This window comes from Panthera tigris, chromosome D3 (genome assembly GCF_018350195.1).
Source record: "Panthera tigris isolate Pti1 chromosome D3, P.tigris_Pti1_mat1.1, whole genome shotgun sequence".
NCBI lineage: Eukaryota > Metazoa > Chordata > Mammalia > Carnivora > Felidae > Panthera > Panthera tigris.
In genome coordinates this window covers 36139491-36166121 of record NC_056671.1, presented here as the reverse complement: position 1 = coordinate 36166121, position 26631 = coordinate 36139491, and the positions used below count along the sequence as shown (strand labels likewise).

General features: G+C 40.6%; 1 protein-coding gene across 2 annotated transcripts in view; it reads left to right on the top strand.

Annotated features, from left to right (window-relative positions):
• The window catches only part of PTPRM (protein tyrosine phosphatase receptor type M), a 788961-nt gene that overhangs the window by 492144 nt on the left and 270186 nt on the right, over window positions 1-26631 (top strand). For both annotated transcript variants that reach the window (XM_042962258.1, XM_042962257.1), the window contains exons 10-11: window positions 2712-2913; window positions 5919-6021. In XM_042962258.1, coding sequence (XP_042818192.1) covers window positions 2712-2913; window positions 5919-6021 — 305 coding nt within the window. The remainder of the gene's footprint in view (window positions 1-2711; window positions 2914-5918; window positions 6022-26631) is intronic.

The following is a 26631-nucleotide window of genomic DNA, read 5'->3' as shown; positions in this document are numbered from 1 at the left end:
CCTTAGTCCCAGCCACTGCACTAGCACAGGAACTAGAGGTTTCCCTCGCGGTCTCTGCGGAGGCTCCCAGTGGCCTCCCTACTACCATTACTGCTTCCTTCCAGCAAACCACTTCTCCCTTGGCCGCTAACACGGTCTTCTCCTAAGGGCAGTCAGATCATTTTGTTTGCACGCTTAAAAATGTTCAAAGGCTGCCCCGTGTGTGCATCCATCCTTCTTATCTTAGGGTACAGAGCGCTGCATGTTCTGGCACCTGCCCGCTCCTCCAGCCACTGATTGAGGGACCACGCTCACCTCACCTGCTGGGCCACAGCCACACGGACCTTCTTTCTGTCCACTGACTGTGCACAGAATGCTCCTGCTTCATGGCCTTATTAGTTCATGCTATTCTTTCCCAAACTCTTGGCACAGCTGGCTCTCTCACAAGTTCAAGTCTCCTCAGATTAACTGTCATCCCCTCAGTGGCCCCTTCCCCAGTGGTTCTTGGTGGCTGTGCATGTATCCCTCCCTGCCCCCAATATTCTTTATCTTAGCACCGTGTTTGTCTCATCTACTGAATTACGGGGTTTTTTTAATTATTAATTTACATACTGCATCTCTCCCAGCTCCACCCACTGAAGTCCAGTTTCTTAACCACCTGAGGGCAGGACCTGTGTCCACTTGCTGACCATGGTGCTCGTGATGTCAGTTCTATTCCATCAATATTAGAATGGAATGAATGAATCAGAGTAGGTAGAGAAAACAGGTCACAGATAGCCCTGTCACATTCCAGGCAGGTGAAAGTTTATGAGGAAAAACAGCGTCAGAAAAGCCCAGTGTTTGTGGTACAGTAAATCTTTATCCCCCGACCAGGACAGAAGGTAATATAATATCATGGTGTCGAGTATGCAGAAATAAGTTTGAAGAAGAAGATGTCGGTGGGTCTTAAACCCAAAGGTAGGGAGTTTGGACTTTGTCCCATATATGATTGTGTACCACTAAACTTTTTGGTAAGGCAATGAAATGAACAAGGAGATGTACCTGGCCCTGACGGGTGGTGCTAGTCTTCGTTTTAATTATACTGTATCTTAATTGTTAAATTGCTTCTCTACTTCTCTACCAGACTGTTACCTCCCCCGGGACAGGTACCGTGTCCCAATCACCAAGTGAGATCCCAGCTCAGAGTACAGGGCTTGGTGCACCGGAGACATACAATGAATAGGTTTTGAATGGGTGAATGAATGAATGAACTTTGGGGAGTGAATATGCCATCAGAGCTTAGAGCTGCCCTCTCTGAACTACGTTTTTCTCGAGAAGTGTCAGAACGAGGACCAAGTAAGCAACTAAGCACACAGGGGTGACAGTGCTAAAGTCCTTCCCACAGCAGCTGGTGGTAGACAGGGTCTTGTCTCTTATAAGGGAAGTCTGCTAAAGGGTTAACAGCAGATAACGCCGCCTGACTCTGAGACTGGCATGCACCGCGGTGATTAATATATACAGCAAACATTTTCTTGCCAAAGCTGAGATGATTCAATCTAAATATTCTTCCAGAGAGGTCTCCTTAATTATAATGACATGGTATAAATATAAGAAGAAAGAATGTCAATTATCACTTTGTATAATAACAGTGTTAGTGTTCATGCACATAAATTATAAGTAAGTTTACCTATTTAAAAGCAAGAAAAAGTGCTCAGTTTTGCAATTTAAAACTTTTGAATATGCCACATTTAAAAATTATGTCATTACAACCAGTAGAAGTTAGTAATCACCACTAAAACGCGTGCTCGTGAATAGGTGATGAACTACTTATAGTGAAATTCTTTTAAAAATCACTTGAAAGGACAGATTTAAAGACACCTATGTTATATTTATTTTCATGCATTCCAGACTCATCCAATGTTCTTTGAACAGCTGTTAGTTACGTGGCAAAGATATGAAAGCTTTTAGGGTGGCTCAGCCTGAAATGGCAGCTCCTAGTCGTGCATGGTGATTTAAATTTAAATTTTAGTTAATTAAGATTAAGTAAGATCAAATTTTCAGGTCCTCAGTCTCACTAGCCACATTTCAAGCCACCTGTGACCGGTGGCTACTGTCCTGAATAGTGCAGAGTAGAACTTCCCTATCATACAGAAAGTTCTCTTGGACAGGGTTGCTCTAAAGAAAAGAAGTAAATAGGACCCGTCACGAGCACCACAGTCATACCATCAAGAGCTGCTGACATGTGTCTGGGATTTATTTTGAGAGCAGATATCTTTGCCCACATTGATGAACACATTTAAAAGTGCCCTTAGTTTCCAGTAGACAATAATCCTATTCAGTGCTAAATCAAACTGGCCACTGGCTGAGAGATGAGGCCTTCCCCTTGTAAGGTCCTCATCTGTTTGAGCTAGTTGTACATGTTGTCATGTTGTTTGAAGCCAACTGTAATGTAGTTTTCCAAAGTGACATTTTGAAAGCAAACAACTTCAAGGTATTAGCTTAAACCTGAACTCATCCTTTATGTTCTAATCTACCGGCGTTCAGTTCCTCTGTCTATAAAAGTAATAACTCATAACAGTTTTGGCTGAATTCCTGCGCCCCTTCACCGGATCCAGGATTTGAAGAGTCTGAGTGAGTAGAAGAGCTTATCATAAAGCATCTGACAGTGCATACATCACAAGGGTTTACTGGATAAAGATGTGATCTCAGTCCATCTGCTCCAGATATGTTATCACATTCTTATTCTCTTGCAGATCACCTACAAAGCTGTCAGTTCCTTTGACCCAGAAATAGACTTATCCAATCAAAGTGGAAGAGTTTCAAAACTGGGAAATGAAACCCATTTTCTATTCTTTGGACTGTATCCGGGGACCACGTACTCCTTTACTATCCGAGCTAGCACAGCTAAGGGATTTGGACCTCCAGCAACAAATCAGTTTACCACCAAAATATCAGGTATTATATATACATTCATGAGTTATGTCTTTTATCGGAAGTAGCATTTTTGTACTTTTTCATTCCCATGGTCAAGGACACAAAGCTCATACCATCTTACACATTGTATTCAGATTCCCACTTTGGTACGTATGAAAATCAGATTCCTGGAATTGAATGAAATACTGCAAATACTTATAATTTGGGAACTTAAGATCCTCCTGCATTAGGAAGCAGCCATGTTTTATCAGTTTGCATCGGAGAACGGGAGCGTGGGCGATGGTTCTGGTCTGTATGCTCCTACCCCCTTCACAGTACAAGTTACCAGAGCAGCAGTGGTGGAAAGATCTCTGCAATGAGCTGTGAACGACTGAGCGCTCAGCAGATAGACAGCATTATATGGAGTCTGCTTCCAGAAGGGACCATCCTTGGGACCTTCACTGTTAGTAGTTGCCCATCCTTTGCAACGACAGAGGGGTGGCACCAGGCACTTACAGCCTCCAGCTTTTTGCTGGTAGAGACTCAATTACGCCATCCAACCAAAGACATAATTTGAGAAGAATTTCTGGGCATGTGCAACTGTGCAGAAAATGTCTTTGTGCTTCAGACTAGAGGAAATGGAGTTGCCATCTGCTATGGGATTTGTAACAGCAATAAACACAATTCCACGGACATTCCCTTTTTCCATTCTTTTCCCCTTTGGGTATGAGTGGGGGAAGTATTTGAGTTTTGGCTTTGTCTGTTTTGGTTGGGGGTAGATGAGCAGGGGGCAGGTGAGGGAAGTAACTCTTTCAGTCAGTCAGTGTTGGCTAAATAATATTTAGCCTGATTTTCGTATATACTGTCCCTCATTTCTAGTTCTTGGAAAGTTTTTTGCTTAGAATCAGAGACAGGGAATTGCTTACAGCTTGAGTACTATAAGCATTATTAGGTTTGGACATTGGTTTTAAGCAGCTATAACTTATGGGGAAATTTTTGATCGTGTTAGATTTCATTTCTAAGCACAAACTTGACTTGAAGTTTAATATATGTTGATAGTTCATAGAAAGCATCAGGTGATAACAATATGGGGAGTTGGAAGAAGAGGAAGAAGTCTTTGGGAGGGTAGGAAAATGGCATAGTTTATAGAGCTGAGCAAGTAGAGAAACCACTAGATTTGGAATCAGAAAATATGGTTTCTGGTTGTAATTTTCCATGTGCTCCTTCTCTGATCTTGATTAAGTGCATTGATACTTGGATGTAATTAAGATGATATCACTGCTGCTTGAATTTATGATGGAGAATAAGGTGGGAATGTGTGCAAATATATGTATCTCCAGGCCCCTGCCCCCCCCCCCCCACTTTTTGGTAATTTTCTCCTATGGAAACTGTATTTCAAAGATTATTAACTTTTTTTTAATGTTTATTTTTTGAGAATGAGAGAGAGAGAGAGACAGAGTGTGAGGAGGGGAGAGGCAGAGAGAGAGGGAGACACAGAATCTGAAGCAGGCTCCAGGCTCCGAGCTGTCAGTACAGAGCCTGACGTGGGGCTCGAACCCAAAAACTGTGACATCATGACCTGAGCCAAAGTTGGACACTTAACCAACTGAGTCACCCAGGCACCCCTTAAAGATCATTATCTTAAAGAGGATGTTCTTTTAGAAAAAATAATTCATTTTTTGCTACTTTTGTTACATAAAAATTCTGGTTGATCCGAGTCTGACCGCTGTTAGCCCAGCAAGTTCATACAGTTCTATCCAGAAACAAAGACAGTTGACATTTTAGTTAGCCTGCAGACTCATCAAGAATAACTATTTGATTTTTATAGTTCAAAGAAAATTACAGTTTATGGGCCCCAATTTTCTACTTTCGTGGACCTCAAATAGAGAACTATTCTCTATACAAAATGTAATTCTGTGTTATGAATCGGAGTTAATTTTTAATAGAATTGGAGTTAATTTTTAATGCTGAGAAAATCCAATAAATGGAAATGAGATATAACCCATGTCTTTTACATAAAAGCTTTTTATATGTAAGAGATTTTTAAAACTGTATTTTAAAAAAAATTGATCTCCAGCGTTCTCATCAGGTACCTACACCTGTGGGTCTTAAAAAGACTGTGTGCCCTCCCACATCACAGGCTTCACGAAATGATTTCTCTTGTCCATGGCGATGACAAAATTACTAAAGAGCTCTGTCGTTATCTTCTCATAATAAGACTGAACAATCTAGAAAACAAAGAATCCCAGGAAATGGAAATAGGATTCACGTGGAGTGGAGAAAAAGAACTAACATTTGTAGAATTATATTTGCCTGGCTCCCTTTATTATCTCTTTGAATTCCCATGATAACCCTAGAGGGTAATTTCTCCTGTTTTGAAAGAAGAGTAAACTGAAGCTCCAGAGATAATTGATGTGCCTCAGCTCTTGTGCTGATTAAAACAAAACAGCAAAAAGTCCAACCGAGGCCTCTCTTACTTCAGTTCCCGTGTCTTCTCCACCTGCTGCTCTCCCTGAGAGCCCACTAGTGGTCACTGATTTCAGCAAGCCTCCGTGGCTCCTGTAGTCCTCTGCAGATCCCTAGATGGATCTCTGGCCCACACAGCCTTCCACCTTGACTCAGATGGGAGAACTACAATGTTCAGTCTTACGATCCTAGTGATTGTTTCTTAAATTTGCATTTAAAGTCATTTTTAAAGAAAAGCATTCCTACCAACAAGTACACAGATTCTAAGCCCACAGCTCGCTGACTACATCCATTCAGCGAGAATGCACATCAAGACATAATATTAACTAACACCGCCCGAGCCCCCTCACACTCCCACCCAACTTAAACGCAACATGAAAGAAGTCAACATATATTGGTTCTAGAAGTGCTTCCTCGTATTCTGTGTAGGGCATGTATGTAAAGGCTGCCCGTCGTTGGTTCGTAGCTGCAATTTAAGTGCACTGTGCTCTTGATGTTCTTTGGAAATGGAACTAGGAAGGAAACTGAAAAGATCAACCAGAAATATAATGAGTCTCCCATCTCACACATTCTTCCCCCAGCACCCTCTATGCCGGCTTATGAACTGGAGACCCCTTTGAATCAAACGGACAACACAGTGACAGTCATGCTGAAACCTGCACACAGCCGGGGCGCACCTGTCAGGTACTGAGCAGAGGAGGGGTGGGCTGGCTCTAGAGAGATAGGAACTAAAATCAAATTGATTAATTTCTTGAACGTGTTTTCTGGGGTTCTGCTACAAACATCAGTCAGCTTGTAAAGCCAGTATCTTTATTAGCTCTAATTAGATTAGAAAGGGAAAGTGCTTTGAACTGGGGTGACCAAGTATTGTGTATGGAGTTTGATTCAGATAAGTGCATTGTTCTTTGAAGATAAAGAACAGAAGCCTTAGTCTGTGGAGAGGTGGCTGTACTTCTAAAAAGTAATTGCTTGCTGAAGTTTAGTTACCCAAGGGCAGATGACATTTTTATCCTGAGCTCTACTCCTTAAATGGACGTTTGTGGGTTTTCTGCTTGTTTGTTTGTTTACTTGGGGTTTTAAGTCACTTAACTTATGGTAAATGGGCTACTTTGTCCATTGGATAAGTGGTATATAGTTGTTTTTTAAAAGAAGCAGATGATTGGAAAGAGCATTGTGAAGTCTTTATTTGAACATATTTATTACCAACAGGTAGGCCCCATTTCTCATTCCATGATGATTTATACAGCTGAGATATTACCAAGTGTAACTTGTACAGTGAATGAATAAAATAAATTTATTCTTCCTAGGAGGGAGCAAAGGAATGCCTGAATAACTCTTGAGTATGAACTTGTCATAAGCTCATTAATCTATATAAAGGAGATTTCTACTTGTTTCAGAGGGATTTAGATATTCTGTACTATCAGAATAGATCCCCTTCAAAATAACCTATTATGGGGCACCTGGGTGGCTCAGTCGGTTAAGGTTCCGACTTCGGCTCAGGTCATGATCTCACGGTCCGTGGGTTTGAGCCCCGCGTCGGGCTCTGTGCTGAAAGCTCAGAGCCTGGAGCCTGTTTCAGATCCTGTGTCTCCCTCTCTCTGTGACCCTCCCCCATTCATGCTCTGTCTCTCTCTGTCTCAAAAATAAATAAACGTTAAAAAAAAAAAATAACCTATTATTTTGAAGAACATACTCCAAGGAAACATTTACATTCCCATTTAAGGCTATGTAGGGATTATTTGCCGTAATCTTTTTGTAGAGTTTTAGTCCATTAACCTTTTGAAACCCAGCTCTTTTGGATCACGTTTTCACTACAATATCAGAGGACAATCAGTTAGACTTCTTTCTACCTGATTAGAAATGTGTAAGTTTCAATTCACGGAGTCAAGAGTAAAAACAGAATAGCGTTAATTGATGGTAAAGTCAGATTAGGGTAGAACCACAGAAATTTGCATTTGAAAAATCTACATAATTTTAGTCTCTTCTGTTGTTGAGTTACTCAACATAGTAGTAGTTCACGTAAGGGATTTAGGACTACCATTCCTAAGTGCAGTTTGTGAGAACACCTTGAAGTAAGTGAATGCTTTCTTACGAATTTAAGATACTATTACTGCTACCCAGTAGTCACCGACACTACCTTGGCCCTTTGGGTTGACTTGAGTGCAGTGTTGTTGCGTGCCCTATTCTGAATGACCCAAGCCACACGCTCATTAGATGGTTGGCTGAGATCCAGGTGTACCTATGGCTGTGAGTCAGACTTGGTTTCACTCCGGAAAGCTGAAGTGTTATTAAATGATAAATTGATGCTCTGGCCATGGCCTTGAGAGCGTCATTTTCTTGTGACCAGTTTAACAGGGGCCCAGACTCAGCACTGTGGGCTTTTAGGACAGGGGTCAATGTTCTCCAGAAACATCATGATAAAATGAAAGGGTAGAGGCCACTCACTTTCAATGCCTCCAAATGGAAGGAATCTGAAATCCTAACCATTTCTCCAAAACAGCTAGTTATTTCCGATTCTACTTTATTCTCACATAAACTCCTTTTCATTTTCTATTCTTCTCTCCTCTTTCCTTCAAACCCTTTCAGTCAGATTTTCATCCACGTCTCTGTGTTGATCTTTCTGAGTTTTCAAATAATATTCCTTTGGGCAATCTATATCAGCCCCCTCCCCAATTCTCCTTTCCTTATTTTTTTTTAAAGTGTTTCTTGCATTCCAAACTACTATTCGTGTTTTCTATCATATGCCTTGTTGTTTTCGTTCACACCTTTCTAGTTGTTTTTGGAGACTCTGGAGCCCTAAATAGTTCATTGGAGATATCCTCAGGCTCTTTTTTATTATGTTATAAAAATGCACATTCAAATGCTTATCCAAGTGTCCAAAATATCTGGCTTCACCACAGTTTTATATCATTTCATGAGGGCCAGTCTCTGACTCGGCTGAGATTTCAATTTATGTTAGCACACCCTCCTCCACAGCTGTCTTGATGCTCTATTTCCAAGCTCATCATTGATTAGACATCATCTTGTTATTGGCTAAACATTCCTTGAATTTGCCAGGGTCACTTTTCATTCTGTCTCTATTGTGTCTTCTCCCACAACGTTAGCATCTTGAAATTAATAAATGTACTGTCTATGTTCATCATCTAAATCTATGCTAGATTCAGAATCAGTTCTTATGGGATACTATTAAGTAAACATTACAGGCAAACCTACTACAGATACGACCTTAAGTGAAAGGATGCTTCTCTTATCTTAAATGGGTAAATCTGATTGGCACAAATTTGAGAAGGGAAATTATCTCGACCTCACCTGTCAAAAAGTTGTTTGTTTTGTTTTGTTGCAGAAAAGTGAATATTCTCTCCAAGGGATTTGGTATTATAGTACAACATAATGGGACTGATTATCTATTGAGTTGATGCAAGACCAATATCTAGAAAGACTAGCTTGGAAAAAATATCCATAATACTCTCAAACTAAATGGGGTATATGAAAATTTTCAATTTCATTTAATGCTTAGAGAAATAAGAACTCTGATTAGGGAATCATAGGGACCTAAAATATAAAGCCATAATGTAGATTAAAACATTTGAACACATCTGGAAATTTGCAAAATGCACATGTAATCAAACTGCAATACAAGAAAGCTTTTCCCAAATGATAAGATAAATACTAGAAGAAGGAGGGAAATGAAAGTGAACATCTGTTTGCTTTCCTGGATTTTGCACAGTATTATGTGCTCAAAAATACTGTCATTGTGCGATTTCCAAAACCAATTCTTTCAATTGATTTGAGTTTTCTTTAATCCATAATCATTGGTGTTAAAAATTCAGTCCTACTTCATTTATGCACTTCACTAAGTAAGATGGTTCTGCATTAATTCCACTACAAGCACTCGTTTTGCTTAATGCAGATTCTTAAAATTGCACTAAACTCTCCATGTAAACGATTGTTGTCTTTTTATTGATCAACACATCAGCTCTGTCACATAAAATTATTTAAATCCCGAGATGGCCAGGAAGAGCACAAATTCCATCATTCCAACTAGTAAACTAGCACCTGGGACAGAATTTTAATGTCTGTTCATGGATTCAATTTTTTTTTCTTTAATAAGACAAGGAAAAGCTTAATTTTCTTTGACTCATTTAGAATCACCTCATTTCTCTCTCTTCTCTCCACTGTTCATTACATGCAGACACAATCCAACAGAGAAAATCCTCGTAATTTGCCAGCAAAATAGCAGCCCTAAATAAAGGATGAGTTTTACACAAACTGTGTGCTTTTCTTGCACTAACAAATATGCTCTCTGTGATTTTACTCTTGTGATATATATCTGCTATGTGCAATATCCCTCATTAATGATGTTTTATATGTTCTAATGGTCTACAGCATGAAACTCTATCACATGGTTGAGCCTTGGGTGATGGTGTTTTCAAATGACTCTCATTTTTGTTCTTTAGGCATTGTTGCTTCAATTTATTCATAAATGTGTGGGAGCTATATGTCTTCTTAATTAAAACTCAGTGCTTGAATATGTTAATTAAACGTTCGGATATTCATTTCAGTAAAATGTTAGAAAATTGCCACTTTAAGTACTCATTCTTTGATTCATTCATTCAGGAGAAACTACCAAGTGGGGAAAACATCTATTACAGTTGTCTGTCCATGGGGATGGGAGGTGGGCAGTCATCGCAGCAACAACCAAAACATTAAAACTGATGGCTGAAACATGCGAATACACACCTTGTTCTTCTAACAAAGCTAGTCCTAATTATTTTAATGCTGTAATTTTCTTGTCATTGGTAACTTCTTATACTATGGTGGTCTTTGCAATGAACGCTTCCTCGACAGTTATAGCTAAAAAGCAATTTGTAAAAAAAAAATAACGAATAATAAATAAAAATAAATAAAAACAAAAAGCAATTTGTGACGAGTTCCCATTGCTGAGAATCAGGGCCACAATCTCAAAGCAAATAGGAACTTCACTGCATTATGAATGGGGAAGAGATGAGGGCATAAGGAAGGAATGAAAGAAATATTTTGCCTTATTTTTTTAAAGCATGGGTCCTGGCAAGTAAGATTCAAATGAGATAGGAAATAGTTTCTGCTAGTAGAAGACAGGCATACATGTTTTATTCATCCACAATACTTGTGATTTTTTTTTTGGAAAAAAAAAAAAAACGTACCATATGAAAACTTCAGCTTAATATATAAATCGAGAATTTATTTACTTGTATATAATGTGGCCAGATTTTCATTAACTAGATTTCACCTTGAATTCATTACCCTGGGAGACTTTACCAATATGTGATGTTTTCATTTATCTCCTGTCATTTTTTCCTGATGCTGCTTTGTCTTAGGTAGTTAGCCAGCAAAACGTGCACAGATCTTAGTGCTTCATTGTTAACTTCTAGTATTGCTTGATTTGCCCAAACTATTCATCAAATATTCTTTTGAAACAAATCAGACAATTAAAAATGTATTAAAGGATGCTACTTTTTCTCATAACCGAGCATTTTTTCCTTGAAAACTCTGTGCTGTGTTCTTAGAACAAGGTGAAGGACAGGTTTTCATTCCATTGAGGATAAATAGTCAGTAAAGCAATTGTATGGGTTTTAAGAAAATTTGTTACACTTCCTAGAAATGTCTGATTTGATCCTCGAGCTGTATGGAAAATGAGATTTATTCTTCTTTGTGGCCATCAGCTTGCACTCATGTTCCCAGCTGGTTGTCACATAGAAGTTTTTCTTAAAGGGATTCGGCAAGAGAGTGTCAGGGAGTCTGTGAAAACTGCCACCTCAGATGGACAGAGACACGGATCTTTTGACAGTAAAAGCAGGGAAAGAGATCATTATGACTAATGAATGATAGGAGATAATCATGCATTTTGTTTTAAGAAGTTTCTTATGTTAGAGCGGCACCTGGGTGGCTTAGTCAGTTAAGCGTAGAGCTCTTGATTGCGGCTCAGGTCATGATCACACGGCTTGTGAGCTTGAGCCCCATGTCAGGCTCCATGCTGACAGAACAGATCCTGCTTGGGATTTTCTCTCTGTCTGCCCTCCCCAGCTCTCATGCACTCTCTCTCTCTCTCACTCAAAATAAATAAATAAACTTTAAAAAAAAAAGATGTTTCCTATATTAGAAATTATACTTGTTGGCATACAATTAATTATAGTTTAGAAAGTTTTATATTAGGATGTAAAGACCAAAGACCAATTAAAAAAAAAAAAAGACTTTTTTTAAGACAGCAACAATCCATTTGATTGTCTGCCATCAGTAAGTCCAAGGAAAGACATTTTTACTCCATGAACACCACCTGCTTGGGCATCTTGTTTTCTTCTGCTTCATGCAAGGAGCCATTGAGCAAATCAACATGATGATGTTCTTGTGAGGATTAATGGAAGTAGTGTTTAAAAAAAACAACAACACTCCAAACTGTATTTCACACATACTAATGCCACATAAGTGTTTTTCTACTGCAGTACTTCCAAACTGTGTCAGTAGGCGGTTTGTGGTGTGTCCCCCGCCCCTCCCCCCCCCCCCACATACCCACATAGGACAAACTCTGGTTCGCTAGCTTTTCCTTTGTTTGTGTCATTTTTTTTTTCAAATCTAATATCTTAATTTTACATGAAAAATAAATTAAGGATTTAACAATTGTCTCTATCAATAAAGTCATAAATAATAGCATTACAATAAATCCTGGTATCTCTACTACATGTTAAATTTTGGCTATATCTGGCTACCTATTTATGTATGCATTTGCAAGTCTTTGGGAATTGATATTATAAATAGGTAATGAACTCTTCCCTGCTCCAGTTCTGTCGTACAAGTCTTTAAAAAGGTTATATGTTTCCCTGTTGGCCCCTGAATCATTACCTAATTATGGTTATGGCCAGCTCTACTGAATAAAGTTAACTATAGAACAAAAGGAAATGGGTCTTCTATTTATAACCATCCTGAAAGTGAAATTCACAATATGGCACCAATGGAGAGTCATTGAGACATGGAACTTGCTTGGCCCAATGGTGTCTAATGTTCTGTTCACCTTTGAAGAATCTGATTCTTCTTCCCCTTCCTTAAAAAAAGAAAAAAATACTTGTGATTCAAGTACCATTTTATGGTACAATCATTAGGATTATGTTAGAATATGTTAGAATTTATTCCCTAGATTCTAAAACTTATCTTTTTATTCAGAATAGAGTTGTCCAAGAATTTGATCTTGGGTCAGAGGAACCAGTTAAATAGTGATTTGCAGATATATTTTTTTAATTATTTATTCCCCCAAATTGTATCCCTTTTCTTGTTGGAATGACTATTATTTTGAGAAAGGAAAAACTATAATGTAAAACCTCACAATGCAGTTTACCTTAAGTTCCAAAGCTTCTGTAATATAAATTTACAAGTAGCTTCATATTAAATTAGCCAATTATAAATCCATGTATAATTTCCATATCTAAACAACGCTTTGCCCTACATTAATTAGAAACTACTGAATCTATCAATAATTGATCAAGATCATTGTGGACGAAAACATAAGATACTTTCAGGTGTCATGCCTGTTAGGCAGGCAGAATCACTCTTTCCTCCTCTGGCATATTCTAAAAAAGAAAGAGTAATATTCAAGTAATTACTCTGTTTTATGTGTCACATAAATCGTGGACCTAACTTTTAAAATGAGCCGCAGGATATAGGGAAAGGACATACTCTGAAGTTAAATAAACGTAATTTCAAATCCCAGCTCTCTTAACAACTACCTGTGTTACTATGTGACTACGTGACTATGACTATGTGACTACATTTCTTAACATCTGTGAGCCTCGGGTCTCTCATCATTGCAGAGCAAAGTAATATCACCTTATCTCAGGGAGTTGTTAGGATTATAGTTATTAAGCGCTCACTAGGTTCCAGGCACTTTACTGAGTACTGGGAACACAGAGGAGCCTGTTAGGGGCTCTTTTCTTCAGGAGTTAGCAATCTAGATGCGACCAGTGTGTCCTCTCTCCTCCTACTGCAGGGATAAGTACTGGCATAGTGAGCCCAAGGGGAGGGGTTGTACACAGGAGGGTCAGGTAAGGCTTCAGAGGAGCGAGCTCTGGAGCCCAGCAGCTGAATCTTGCAGCTGGATATTGCCCAAGGTTGGTCATGTATGTATGTCATGGGGAGGTATTTGCAGGGCGGGGTAAGTGTATGGCAGGGAATAAATAAGGGGCAAGACAGATGAATTCCACAAGGCCAGGGAGGACTGAGCAAGTTGGCCTCATCTGGGAATGGGAAGGGTGTTACAGCTACAGTGGAGGATGTGGAGGTTGGGGAGCCACAAGGGAGATCGGGGCTAGATTGGGCACCCTTTTGCTCCACGCCCAGGAGTAGAGATGTAGCCTTCAGGCAGTGAGTGGCAAGGGAGAAAAATGTAATGAAGATCAGCCCTGCAATGGGGGATGGGATTAGCCAGGGAAGGAACATAGGAGAGCTTCCCAGCAAGTGCAGCTGGTGGATGTGCTGAGCCCTCCCGCTGTTCCTTTGACTGGGCCCAGTTAAGACATAGCTCACCTATAGGCATGAAGGGAAGGGGTCTGGTAAGTGCCACATGCCAATTTTTATTAGAGACAGGATCTAAAGGAATCAAAAACATTTAGTCCTTTTTAGAGGAAAAAGCGTTATTAACTAACCAAAGCAATTGGTGATATGAACTGTTTAGAGTATTGTTAAAGTAGACACTAGAATACTAGAAATTTAAAGCCAATCTTGGCAGTGACTATCTAGTAACTTCCTGGAAATTGCTAATTGTATGAATATTTTTAAATATCGATTTTCATAAGCAGTAGAATGTGGCATTATTAATCCCAGTTGCTGAGAAGCTTCTGGATCTTTCTTAGTGGGTGGCCGTGGCTAGTTCTCGGCTGGGGCCAGGGAAGACCCGAATGTTTGATCATGTGATAACTCCTTTCTGCTATGCCCAAAGGAACCCATGCTTGTCTCTCAAAAGATAGGTGCCTGAGATCGGAACTACACATTACGTGAAAGCCTTTGAATGTCACGTACAGTAGTGGCCAAAAGCTATTCATGCTGTCTCCCAAAGGTGAGAGGAAGTAGTTGTGCACATTCCCCGCTCCAGACTGACCACCCGCCCGGAAACCATCCATCAGGGTGACAGAGGCAGGCATACAGGTTGATCTCATTTTCCACTGACATGATGTGTCTTTCCCCCATCTATCTGGTCCATCTAAATGTTAACAGTGAAATCATTGACAAGTAGTCTTAGTTGTATATGCAGAACACCAAAAGGTTGCAAATGCCTTGAACGGAACACTGCATCCCCTTAGTTATGAAACACAAAGCTGCCATGCCATTTGCTCTCAGGAGCTGCCGGTCTTCCTAATCACAGTTATTGATTCCAGGGAATTTAAGGGGTGAATTTCTACAGGTGTTGCGAGCTAAGACCGATAGCCTTGGGGAGTGAGGATCTTGGAAACTCTGACAAAGACTAATTGATTTGAATATAGATGCCTCCCTTTTACTTTTTTAAGGTGCTAAAATCACATATAGTTGAGAGAGAAGATCCCAGGTTCTCTAAGAGGCTGATCGAGTCACGTATGGGGCAGAGAGAGAAAGCCAACCGGGAGTGCTGCTTATAGCCACTTCCTTTCAGAGCTGAGGAGGGACCCAGAGACGATCTGACCACTTTCCTCATGTGACAGCACTTCCTATTTTGGGAGCATAGCCATATAAGGAACGATGTCTTGCGTCATCCTCTTCAGCAGAAACATTTCATCAACCAGCACTTATCAATACCTTCACTATAATTGTGTATGGTGAGAACATCAAAGCACACGAAAATATTGACATGCCTTCTGTTTCATCAAAAATGATTTTATTAAGTGTATTATTATATGGTGCCTGAAGGTCACCTGTATTTGGTTTTCAGCTACTTAATTACCACTCAGTTCCTCAACCTATTTGGTAGCAGAATGATAGGGAGCAATGTGAGTTTTCCCGTATCACCACATCCCTTTTGTGTTGTTCTGTGTCCCAGGCATTCAGCTTCTCTGCTTTGCCCTGAAAGTGTTTTCCTGACCAGTGTCAATGCTGTGCTTTCTGCTCAATGAGAAGTGATAAGCGTTCTCTGCAATTATTCGTCTCGAGTTAAAATTCTTGCCAGTTCTAGCCTTGCAAAGTGTTATAGGAAATTTCACAGTTGACCTTTGGCCATTATTTGTTCATTCTTCCTTCTTTCACCAAATGTCTACTGATCAAGCTGGATAGAAAAGTCCAGAGTACTCAAAGAGCATCAAACAGAGGACAAAATCTCAACAGGGGATCAGGATATGCTCTTTAAGCTGAAACGCAAAAGAGAAGTAGGAGGTGGCCAGTGGGGGGTTAGATACAGGTGTAGGTCCACCCAGAAGAGGAACAACCTGTAGAAAAGCCTGGAACATGAGAAAGTAAAGAGATGTAAACAGTGGTCATCTTAGTAAACACAATTAAAAACACACACATATAGAAGAATGAGGTTTGACCAGCACTCAGGAGTATTAATTAGATTTATGCATTTAATGCTGAAAGTGAGCATTTTCCTGGGGTAATCATTATGTAAAATATATGTAAATGTAATAGAAAATGCAAAATGATCACAAAATGATTTTCATAATTTAGTTCCTGAATATCATCAGTACCTCAAACCTAATTAAGTGTGCAATAAATGTTTATTGAATTGAACCTCATCTTCTTGTTGAGCAAAAGTAATTATCACTGAAACTTTCATAGATAAGAAGCCAAAGGACTGAGATCTCCTTTTAACTGGTTGGACGTATCAGGAAGGAGAAGGATTTTAAATTTATATTTTCATCCCTAAATAAAAGTTAAATACCATGTCCCATCCGTATAGCACAGAAGCATGAAAGAATACCCTATCTTTACCCTTGAATCAATTCGTTCTTGGTTTTGTTTTTTTTTTTAACTAGAAGAGAAATTCAGAAAAGCCACTTTCAAATAAGCCATTACTCCAAATTCACATTCCATCAGGACGGTCCCTATAATCTTGCACATCTGCACTGACTCCTTTGGACGCTATCCTGCTTCTCACTTCTCAAGGTCACTGACACCCCCTTTTCTCTTTTACTCATCACTGCCTTAGCTCATACTTTTGCCTTTCTCGGCCCTCCAGTTCCCACTGCACAGTGTGGCTGCAGGGGTCTTTGGCTCTTTGGCTTCAGAATCCATCAGGGTTTCGCCACTGCCCTCAGGATAGTTCCAGACTTTGTTTAATGTGGAAGGTGTCTATCATCCAGTCCCTTCCTGGGTCAGCCTCCCCTTCAGGCCATCCTCCGGCTGAAAAGATGTAAATATACGCTCAGCACTGAGAATATGCCAGGTAGCTTTGATGTATTTTTAGCGTAGAATCTTCTTCCTTCTTCCCTCTTCTGCCCACCTGCCACCCTCAACACACATAAATCACGGGACTGTAGGATTTTTAATGGGGCAGAGATATGATTGCATTTGCACATTTGGCCACAGAGGAAGGAAAATTGGCCCACGAGGTATCCTGGTAGAAAGTTACCAGGTCACCTGGGTGGGTGTTTCGGCGCCATGACTCCCACCAAACACAGAGGCTATTGGGTGGAAGGAGGCTGGCAGGTGCCTCCGTGGTACACGCGCAGTTTTCTCCAAATGACCGAAGTTTTACTTAGAGTGAGTGGAATCTGGTATTTCTAAATGTAAATCATTCATAGGACTTCATCTAGTTAAAAGAACACTCAGGGGCACCCGGGTGGCTCCGTTGGTTAAGCGTCCAACCTCGGCTCAGTCATGATTTCGCAGTTTGTGGGTTCGAGCCCTGCATCGGGCTCTGTGCTGACAACTCGGAGCCTGGAGCCTGCTTCCGATTCTGTGTCTCCCTCTCTTTCTCTGCCCCTCCCCTGCTTGCACTATGTCTTTCTCTCAAAAATAAACGTTAAAAAATGTTTTCTTTTTTAATTAAAAGAACACTCAGCATGGACCAGAAGCCTTGGGTTTGTGAGCTTGGGCCATCCTGTGAACTTTCGAATCTTTCTTCGGTTCTAACATTGGAGTCCATCACATGCTCTGCCTGTCTCACAGCATTGTCATGAAGACTGATACAGGCAACAGTTCTTTGTAAACTTAAGTGCTCAAAAAGGGTAAAACTATGGGGGCACCTTGGTGGCTCATTCGGTTAAGTACCTGACTTCAGCTCAGGTGATGACCTCTCAGTTTGTGAGTTTGGGCCCCACATGGGGCTGTCTGCTGTCAGTGCAAAGCCCACTTCATAGCCTCTGTTTCCCTCTCTCTGCCCCTCCCCTACTGGTGTATGTGTGCTTGCTTTCTCTCTCTCTCTCTCTCTCTCTCTCTCTCTCAAAACTAACATCAAAAAATTTTTGTTTTAAAGGGGTAAAGCTGGAGTGCCTGGGTGGCTCAGTCGGTAAAGTGTCCAACTTTGGCTCAGGTCATGTCACGGCTTGTGCGTTCGAGCCCCACGTCAGACTCTGCTGACAGCTCAGAGCCTGGAACCTGCTTCCGATTCTGTGTCCCTCTCTCCCTCTGCCCCTCCCCTGCTCATGGTCTGTCTCTCTCTTTCAAGAATAAATTTAAAAAAATAAAATAAAGGGGTAAAAGCTATGATATCGGTATTTGTTAACAAAGCATGTTGGCTAGATTGCTATTTAGTCTTGTTTCCTTTATATCATGCTTTTAGTAATAAAACTTTAAATCTATGTATGTATGTGCTTATATTTTCGAGACAGCATGAACACAAGTGAGGGAGAGGGGCAGAGGGACAGAAAGGGAGAATCTTAAGCAGGCTCCATTCTCAGCTCAGAGCCCAACATGGGACTCGATCCCATGACCCTGGGATTATGACCTGAGTTGAAATCAACAGTCAGACGCTCGACTGACTGAGGCACCCAGGCGCCCCATAAACTTCAAATTTCTAAGCATCACTTCCCTTTAACTTTTATGCCCATATACTGTGATTATCACTTAAATAGGATCTATGTTCTAAAGGTAACCCATATTCTGACAGTAATTTTATGGAAGCTGTAAGAACTGTGTGTGTGGTATTAATAATACACATTCATTCTGTAAAAGCATCGAAGTTTCAGAAGACCCTTGGTTCCATCAACCACTATTGGCTAGAGTAGTTACAAATAATAGCTCTTTCCTGGGAAGGAGGGCACAAAGGTGTTCAGAATCGTAAACAATGCCGCCAACCACAGTGTGCAGTTTGATGGTCCTGGGTTTACATCCCGGTGCTTATTTGTGCCGTAACCTTAGACAAGTTGAAGTAGCTTTTTTGAGTCTCATGCTCCTTCCTCATCAATTAGATGTGAGTAAGAACCTACCTCAGAGGACATGAGAGAATTAATGACAGTCAGCAAACGGATGGTATCAGCACAGATGTTATCTGCCCAACATAGGAAAGCTTTACTTATTTATTATTGATGTGATTCTGGCCTCTAATGATGGCGATAACAATAACTAGATAACCTGGTGGCCCCTTTTCTTCTGCCCACGTCTTGGGAAATTTGCCAGGTCCTACTATGATATTCCTGAACCTCAGTTATGATCTGAGCAGTATGTCATCCCAGAAAAATAATTATGATAATGAAAAACGAATAATCATTGAGACTTGGAATGAGTAGCTATATAATGCATCAGGCTGATGCTTGGTCCTTTATGAGGTGATTTCTAATCGTCAAGAGCAGACTTTTTGTCAGATGCCAGCATCCTTGTGCACGGGAGGAAGTGAGGTCTGTGGAGGTGAACAGCCAGCACTCTCCCCTGCACAGCATCACATGACCAGCGAAGCCATGTGAACTTCAGGCACCTGCTTCCTCCCAGGAGTCCCCCCCGCCCCCACCCCGTCCCCTCCTCAGCCCTCAGACATCTCCCCTGCAGATTCTTTCTGGAACCAGACTGGTTACACCTTCCTTTGCATGGATGAACCACTCCACAAATTAATATCCTGTCTTCATTGTCTCTTCTAGCGTTAAGAAACATATTAATTACACCTTTAACTTTAAATTATGATCATCAGAATCTTTGGGGTTTATCCCTGTTACTTAATTTTAGGAGGGTTTTTTTTTCTTATTGTTTTCTTCTTCTTCTTCTTCTTCTTCTTCTTCTTCTTCTTCTTCTTCTTCTTCTTTTTTGGTGAAGCCCAACTCCATTATAATTTACTCAGTGTTTAATTTTTTTTTAATGTTTATTTATTCTTGAGAGAGAGACAGAGACAGAGCATGAGTGAGGGAGAGGCAGCAAGTGAGAGGGAGACACAGAATCTGAAGCAGGCTCCAGGCTCTGAGCCGTCAGCAAAGAGCCCGATGCGGGGCTCGAACTCACAAGTTGTGAGATTGTGACTTGAGCTGAAGTCGGAGGCTTAACCAGCTGAGCCACCCAGGCACCCTTGATTTACTCAATGTTTAACGGTACAGTTTCAAACACTCAATGGACATGGATTAAACAAATTTGCTTTAGTGTATTGGATCATTGTAATCAAATTAATCAGTCTTTTTTTTGTTGATGTGCATGTTCTCCTTCAGTTCCCCATTCTTAATAGTCTCCAGAGAATCAAGAAAAAAGATACCATTTCTTTTAAAATGCTTATTAGTGGCTTTTTAATTGTTCCCTTTTATTTATTGAAGAAATGAGAACTGCAGGACCATCATAAACCCTCTGGGCTAAATGTTCTTTTGCCAGCATTTGAACTTTTTGAAAGACTCTATCTGGTGCTAAAATTGTTTTAGAAAAAGAGTTCTAAATATCTGACTTCCTACCTAATTTGTTTTTTCTTTTTTCATCGGGATACCCATAGTCACAAAGACCAAAATGTCATTCACTGGTAAAACTTCAGTTTTTTATTGCTATATTGGCTTGGGTTTTTTTTTTTTTTATTACTTATTATAGCTGAGTTGCAACAGTGTGTGTTAACAAAAGGTGCTAAATCTCTTATTACCACCACTACCATCCATCCCCCACCTGATTTTAGGTGAATTTTATTGTATTAAAAAATAATACTCTGGATTCCTTTACTGCCGGGAAACAAAGATCATTTTTATTAATGTTGCTTCTAGGATGACAATGTCAGTCATCTCTTTGAAAATTCATTTTGGAAACTAAGTTTGTTCTTCAAGAACCCTTGAAAAGAAGCTTTAAAAATGGCAGGGGAAGATAATAATAATAGAGTAGATGAATTTGAGCGTTTATACAATGAAACTTAATTTAACTTTCCCTCAAACTCCATTTCAAACTTGCTTTTGTGCATGAGAATATAGTGCGCAGCTTTCCTCCCCCTATTTTTCAAATGTTCTTCTCCTCAACATAATCTCCTCTGAAGGATTCTGTGTATTAGATCAGAGCGCCAGTCTTATTACCTGGGCCTCCAGGGCAGGTGCACCAGCGAGCCCCGCCCCCGTGCCCAGCTAGGCCTTCTGCAGAGAGAGGCAGCCTGTGGACAGGGACAGCCGGAGACGGTTCTCAGGCCCAAACTCTGCAGCCACGCCCCCCGCCAAAGCACAGCAATGCCCACCTGGAGTTACTTTGATGTGACCTGCGTGATGAAAATGGATATCAATTGCAGTCCTAAAATTAAGACATTGTGCATCTCGTAACCTGAGGAGTGATTATATAGGGCAGGAAGAGTACTTGCAAATTTGCCTGACAGTGATTTGGAGAGAGGTAGAATGGAACAGAGCGCAGGACTGTGTGCCCATGAGCGTCTTCACCCTCCCGCCCCCAGAGAGCGGAGATCGCTAGGTGCTTGGCCCTCACCTCAGGCATCACTGGAGGCTGTGGGAGTCAAGAAGAGGAACGCTGCTCGTCGTCACACCCTAAGGTGCACTTTTGCCAGGAGCTGAGCAGTACTGAAATTGTAAGGAAAGCCCTGTCACTCTGGGCGTTGCTCTTGAGGTAACTTGGGGAACCCTTGGGGCACACCGGCCAGGACTTCAGGAGGTATCGGGACTGGGCATAGCCCACTCCCTGCAGTCTTCTGTACTCTGGATGTAGAGTCCTTGTGGGCTCTTGGAAGCTGTTGCAGGCAGTCATTAGTGAGTGTGCTGGAAAAGCTTGTTGGAACTTTGTTTGCACAAGTGGTTGGAGAGAATGGGGACTGTGTAGGGAATCTAAAGATATTAGCTTTTCTGTTCCCATCCCTTTATGTTTAATTTGGGAGACAGCTGGTGGCCCTAGGCAGTACCGCCGTATTTGGGTGTTAGCGGTGGGAGTGTTTGGGCGCTAGGTCCAGCCCAGATGTCCTCCATGAAGCAGATGCTCTAAGAGCTGGGCATAAACATTGTCACTCCTTCCCTGTGTCCCGTTACGCTAGGGTTTGTGTACGTGCTATGTGTGTGTGTGTTACGTACAAACCCATGTCAGGTGCCTGTCACAGCAGTTCTTTGTTGGAGTGACCTATTTCTGACGCCCTTAGGCTGGTCTTCAAGGACAAGGGCAGTGAGTGACCAATTCCTCCTTTTCTTCTTCCCCTGTGCCTGGCACAGTGCTTGACACATGATCAATATTGTGAAAATGGAGGGTGGAGGACATGGAAATGAAATAATTTTCTTCTCATGTATTGATGTGGAGAGTCACCTGATCTTGTGCCAGGAGTCATAAGATGTCAGAACTTGAAAGGACCTTCCTGGTCAGTCGATGATTTAGTGGCAAAGCTGGACCCAGTTGCCTGTGATATGGAGACTCTCAGTTCATTGTTCTCTCAAGGGTACCCCCTTTGGTTCACCTGCCTCGTTGATGGTGGCATTTCTGTTCCAGCTTACCTAGCCTGCAGTCTTAGGACTTTGAGGGACTGAAAGATTCCGAATTGAGTATAATACAAACATGCAGTAATGAAAACACTTAGTGTGGCTTTGATGGCATTCAGTTTCCATTTTTATTCAAATCACTAGTGCTCTTTAAGAAAACACACTGTAATAGTAGTAGCTGACCTTGAATTATAATTTTTATAATCATATGTTTGTTATGAAATTGCGATGATTCGATTATGATTAGCTTAGGGGAAATAAAATCTGCAAAGGAAAACGGCTTCATTTGTTAAAACGGGGAGAACTCCGTCCTAAAGAGGTTCCATCTAGGACTCATTTACTTGAAATGTGGTGCCTGTTGTGAAGATTAATAACAGGTGGCCTTTTACAGAGCTGCTCAGCCTGAGTCTAATGTTTTAGTTTTTACTTTATTATCCCAAACCTCCATAACTAAACGATTTTTTCTTCCTGTCCTTTGTGCACGATATGGAACTGTAATCAACTTCATATTTCTCACCCAACCTTTCAGCTGTAATTAATATTTTATTGTATCAGATTTTATCACTGACTGGCAGAGCAGCAGGGTCCTGGACGCATGCTCGGGCACACTTGCACACGCACGATACACGCATGCACACACGCGCACACGCACCCACAGAACGACGGTAACTTGCGGATGCGAGGCTAGCTCCTTATGATGAATCTTGGCTGAGAGAACATAAAATATATCTGTGGTGCCCGCAAATATTCCAAAGCAATTTATGGCCAATCTTACCTAGAAGAGAGCAGGACAAAGAGAAATTAAAGTCGCTGACGTAGAATATTCAACCCCCAGATCTATCGAGGCTGCGAGGCGTGTTGCACAGTGCCCACCGTCTGTGCACAACTAGGTGCCAGTCGGCATTTCTGATTTAGTGAACGGCGCCATGTTAGGTCAGCTACTTGCATTACGAGTGTTATGTGAAGGTCTCTGAAGAATCCTAGTCATGATGATCAACACATGGAACATAGTGAACTGACCTCTCTCCCCCCTAACTTTTAACTGATGACAGTATTTTTAAAACTTAGTTTAGTTGTACGAGGCTGTTTGAATGATCAGGGTGTCATTCCAGTTAAGTGCTGACAGGTTTACGAAAAGAGAAGGACCAAACCAAGAACAGGGAGAAAATAAATTCTGTGTTATTGCATGGCAATAAACTTTAATCACACATTTATATTACGTGCTTTGCATAGAATTTACACTTTCATTTTCCATCGCCCTCCCACCCTCAAAAAAAATAATCTTCAGGAAGATAGTACTGCTAGTCTGTATTCTTTTTTTGTACATAAAAAAAGACGGTTTTACCAAAAATTGCAAATTAAACTAAAAGGCACTATGAGGTACCATGAAATGAACAACATTCGAAGTCTAAGTCTGAAATGATCAGAAGTGCAGACTTTAAAAGATTAGCAAACGCAACAGTGAAATGGATCGTTAACTTCTCTCCCTCTCTCCCCTTTCCCTCACCCCCTGTTCTGTTATCCAGTTGTATAACCCTGTAATATTTTATGCTGATAAGAAATAGAATAAGTGGATAAGAAAAATGGACTTACAGCTAAGGGTTTAATCTCAAAATGAATTAAGACCCAAATTTTAAAGTCAATTTCAACTCTACAGCAGGCTTCTCCTCAACGTCTTCAAAGTTAGAAAACACCAAACATATCTCATCACATTTGAACTTTCAGGTTTAACAGAATACACGAAAGATGTTCTGATGTTCTTTTCTAGGTTATACGTCGTCATGTGCCAGTCTATATAAATGCAGATTCCTTATTCTCCTTATAAAAGCCTTAGAGTGTTGTTGTAGAAAAGCCTCGCATAAATGAAACTTTAAATTAAATTTCATTCCAGAAGAAAGTTATGATCTAGTGATGCCACATTTTCGGCAGAATCATCTTCACTGTGGATCATGCCTTCAGATTGCAAAAGTGATAGGAAGATTTTATGTAACTTTAAATTCCAGAAGAGTGGGATAAGGATAGGCATGGTGTGACTTCAATAAACAAAAGGAGCATGAGTAATACATTAAAAGGATAATAGAATTTTAAGTCAGCCCACTAAGCTAGAAACTTCTGCTTGGTTTTCCATCCTTGAGAACTTGCTTTGTTAAATCTTTTTAGAAAAACCATTCAAAGAGTAAGATTTTCAAAGCTACTCTTTGAGATTACAATTAGGGTTGCACAGATTTTATGAAATTCACTAGTGAAATGATGGTATTGGCACCGATGAAAAGCCTATCAGCCAGAGAGTTCTGTTGAGGTGCCATTGACCTAGGTGCCAATAATGTGTTAATTTCCATCAGGGAGACAGCAATGTGTGGCAATTGGGCAGCAGATAGGATTTAGCTATTTTTCATTAGCGCTTGGACGTTGATAAAGGGGAATAGAAAAGAGCTGCTTGACCTTTCAGTGCTTAAATTATTAAAGAGCAAATAGATTTGAGGTCTGGATGCTTGCAAATCTAATTTCTCTTGTGGAGCCAGGATGAAAAGACATTTTGGGTTTGAAATTGCTCTAGTCAACTTAGTTCTTCCTTTAATATATCTGAAGATGACTAGATGGTAACCATTTAAAAAGTAATATGAGTGGAGTGGAGTGTATAACATACCAGCTGGCTAAAATAGGGGTCCACTAAATGATCATTTAATTCTCAAGTTTTCATCTAATCCTCATAAAATTCCTGCTTGGAAAAATCAATTTTTTTTTGCCCATATTCACTTAGAGGGTATTTAAATTACAAAACAAAATTTTCTGTCCTTAGGGAACGTGAAACATTGAATTGTTCAAGTTAAAGTACTGCCAGGCACATAGTAGGTGCTCAAGAACATTCCTTGAGTTAATAAATGAGTAAATGCACACACAACACTCACAACACAACACACGCACAGCAGAGTTGGGGAAAAGATGGATGGGAAGCGAGAGGTGAAGGTTTGAGAAGAGGGTAGAAAAACAGAGAGGCAGCTTTTGATTCTCTCAGGGCTCATTATTCAATTCTGAGTTATCCTGAATAAACTTACAATCTACCCTGCATTCTCTCATCATAAAACCTGTTTCTTGATCATTTCTTCTTCTGTTAGCTCTTGGATATTCAAGAAATGAATGCAAAATAAACTTAGTATTAAATTTTAGTAAAACAGAGCATATTTGTGATTACCGGTGTATTTCTTCCCTACTACTACATATAATGCATACAAAATAGAAATTACTTCTGGATTATATTATGCTCCAAAAATATGTATCTCATGGCCCACTTCATTCCAAGTGTGCTGAGACACAGAGATGACTAACCTGTAGACCTTTCCTCCAGGAACTTGAAGTTTTTGGAAGTGTTGATAGACACAAATGATTATTAGTCTTTACAAGAAGTATGTTTTTGTGAGTGTGGTGCAGAGCAAGAGTATATCACAATCAGGGAGCAGATCATGAGTCCCTGACAGAGGGTTCATGAGAGGGACTCATTCTTTTTATGAGGTAGGGTCAGTCCTTTTATGAATAGGGTCATCTGCTGAGAGCAGCAGAGTATTTCAGGGTGTTGGAGAGAACACCATTTCAGTAACAAACTTGGGTCCAGGCCAGGGCAAAGGAATAGAGGACAAGGTGTTTGTGATAGAATTCAACATGGTGGGACTTGGACAGTCTGGAAGCGACGGTGCTAGTCTTTCAGAGGAGTTAGACGTGAAAAATGAGTGATCACTGTCACCAGTGGCACCGAGGTTCCTGGTTGGGATCGAGAGCTGAACAGGACACGAGTCAGGTGCTGGCCTCCCTGCAAAGTCCAGGGATGTCCTCCCTGGAAGTTATTAATGACTCAGAGAGAGACGGGAGAATGAATTGAGGTCAAAGGTGTAATTTCCATCTGTAGCCCCATTGATGTGATAAAAGAGGAAGAATCTGTCTAACAGTACTGAAATTGATGATGGGAAGTAGGTGGGAACCAGTTTGTATGTCGGTTGTAACCGCAAAAGCGGGGGAAGATGCCTGTGGCATAGACGGTTCAAATGAGCACCTTAGCCAGGGCTTGTAACAGTTCGTGCTACTACTACTGCCTTGTCTGACGGTCATGAGACCACGTCCGCTACCTCATCAGCTGTCCCCGGATGGAATGGGCACTTGCATCATCAAAATGCAAGTTCTTGCATCATCCAAAGGGGAAAACAAAGCCTGCATGTGCCAGACTCCCCGCCTAGCACTTCCTGGATGGAATAATTTCTGCAACTTTTTTTTCTTCACGTGTATCTTCACATTTCCACTTTGTCTGGTATACAGGTTTTCCAGAGTTGTTTCTAAGGTGAAATTTTGAAAATCGTGTCATGTAGCAAACAACTCGGAAAAGCTGATAAAAGGGAGCCAGTGTTAAACATCATTTTATTTAATGGAGAGTCCCTTTGGAAAGCAGTTAATTATTCCTTTGCTTTATCCATTTTTTTGAGAGTAGCTCTTGCATGCTGACTAAAATGCTGAATAAAAGTATAAAATGCACCTT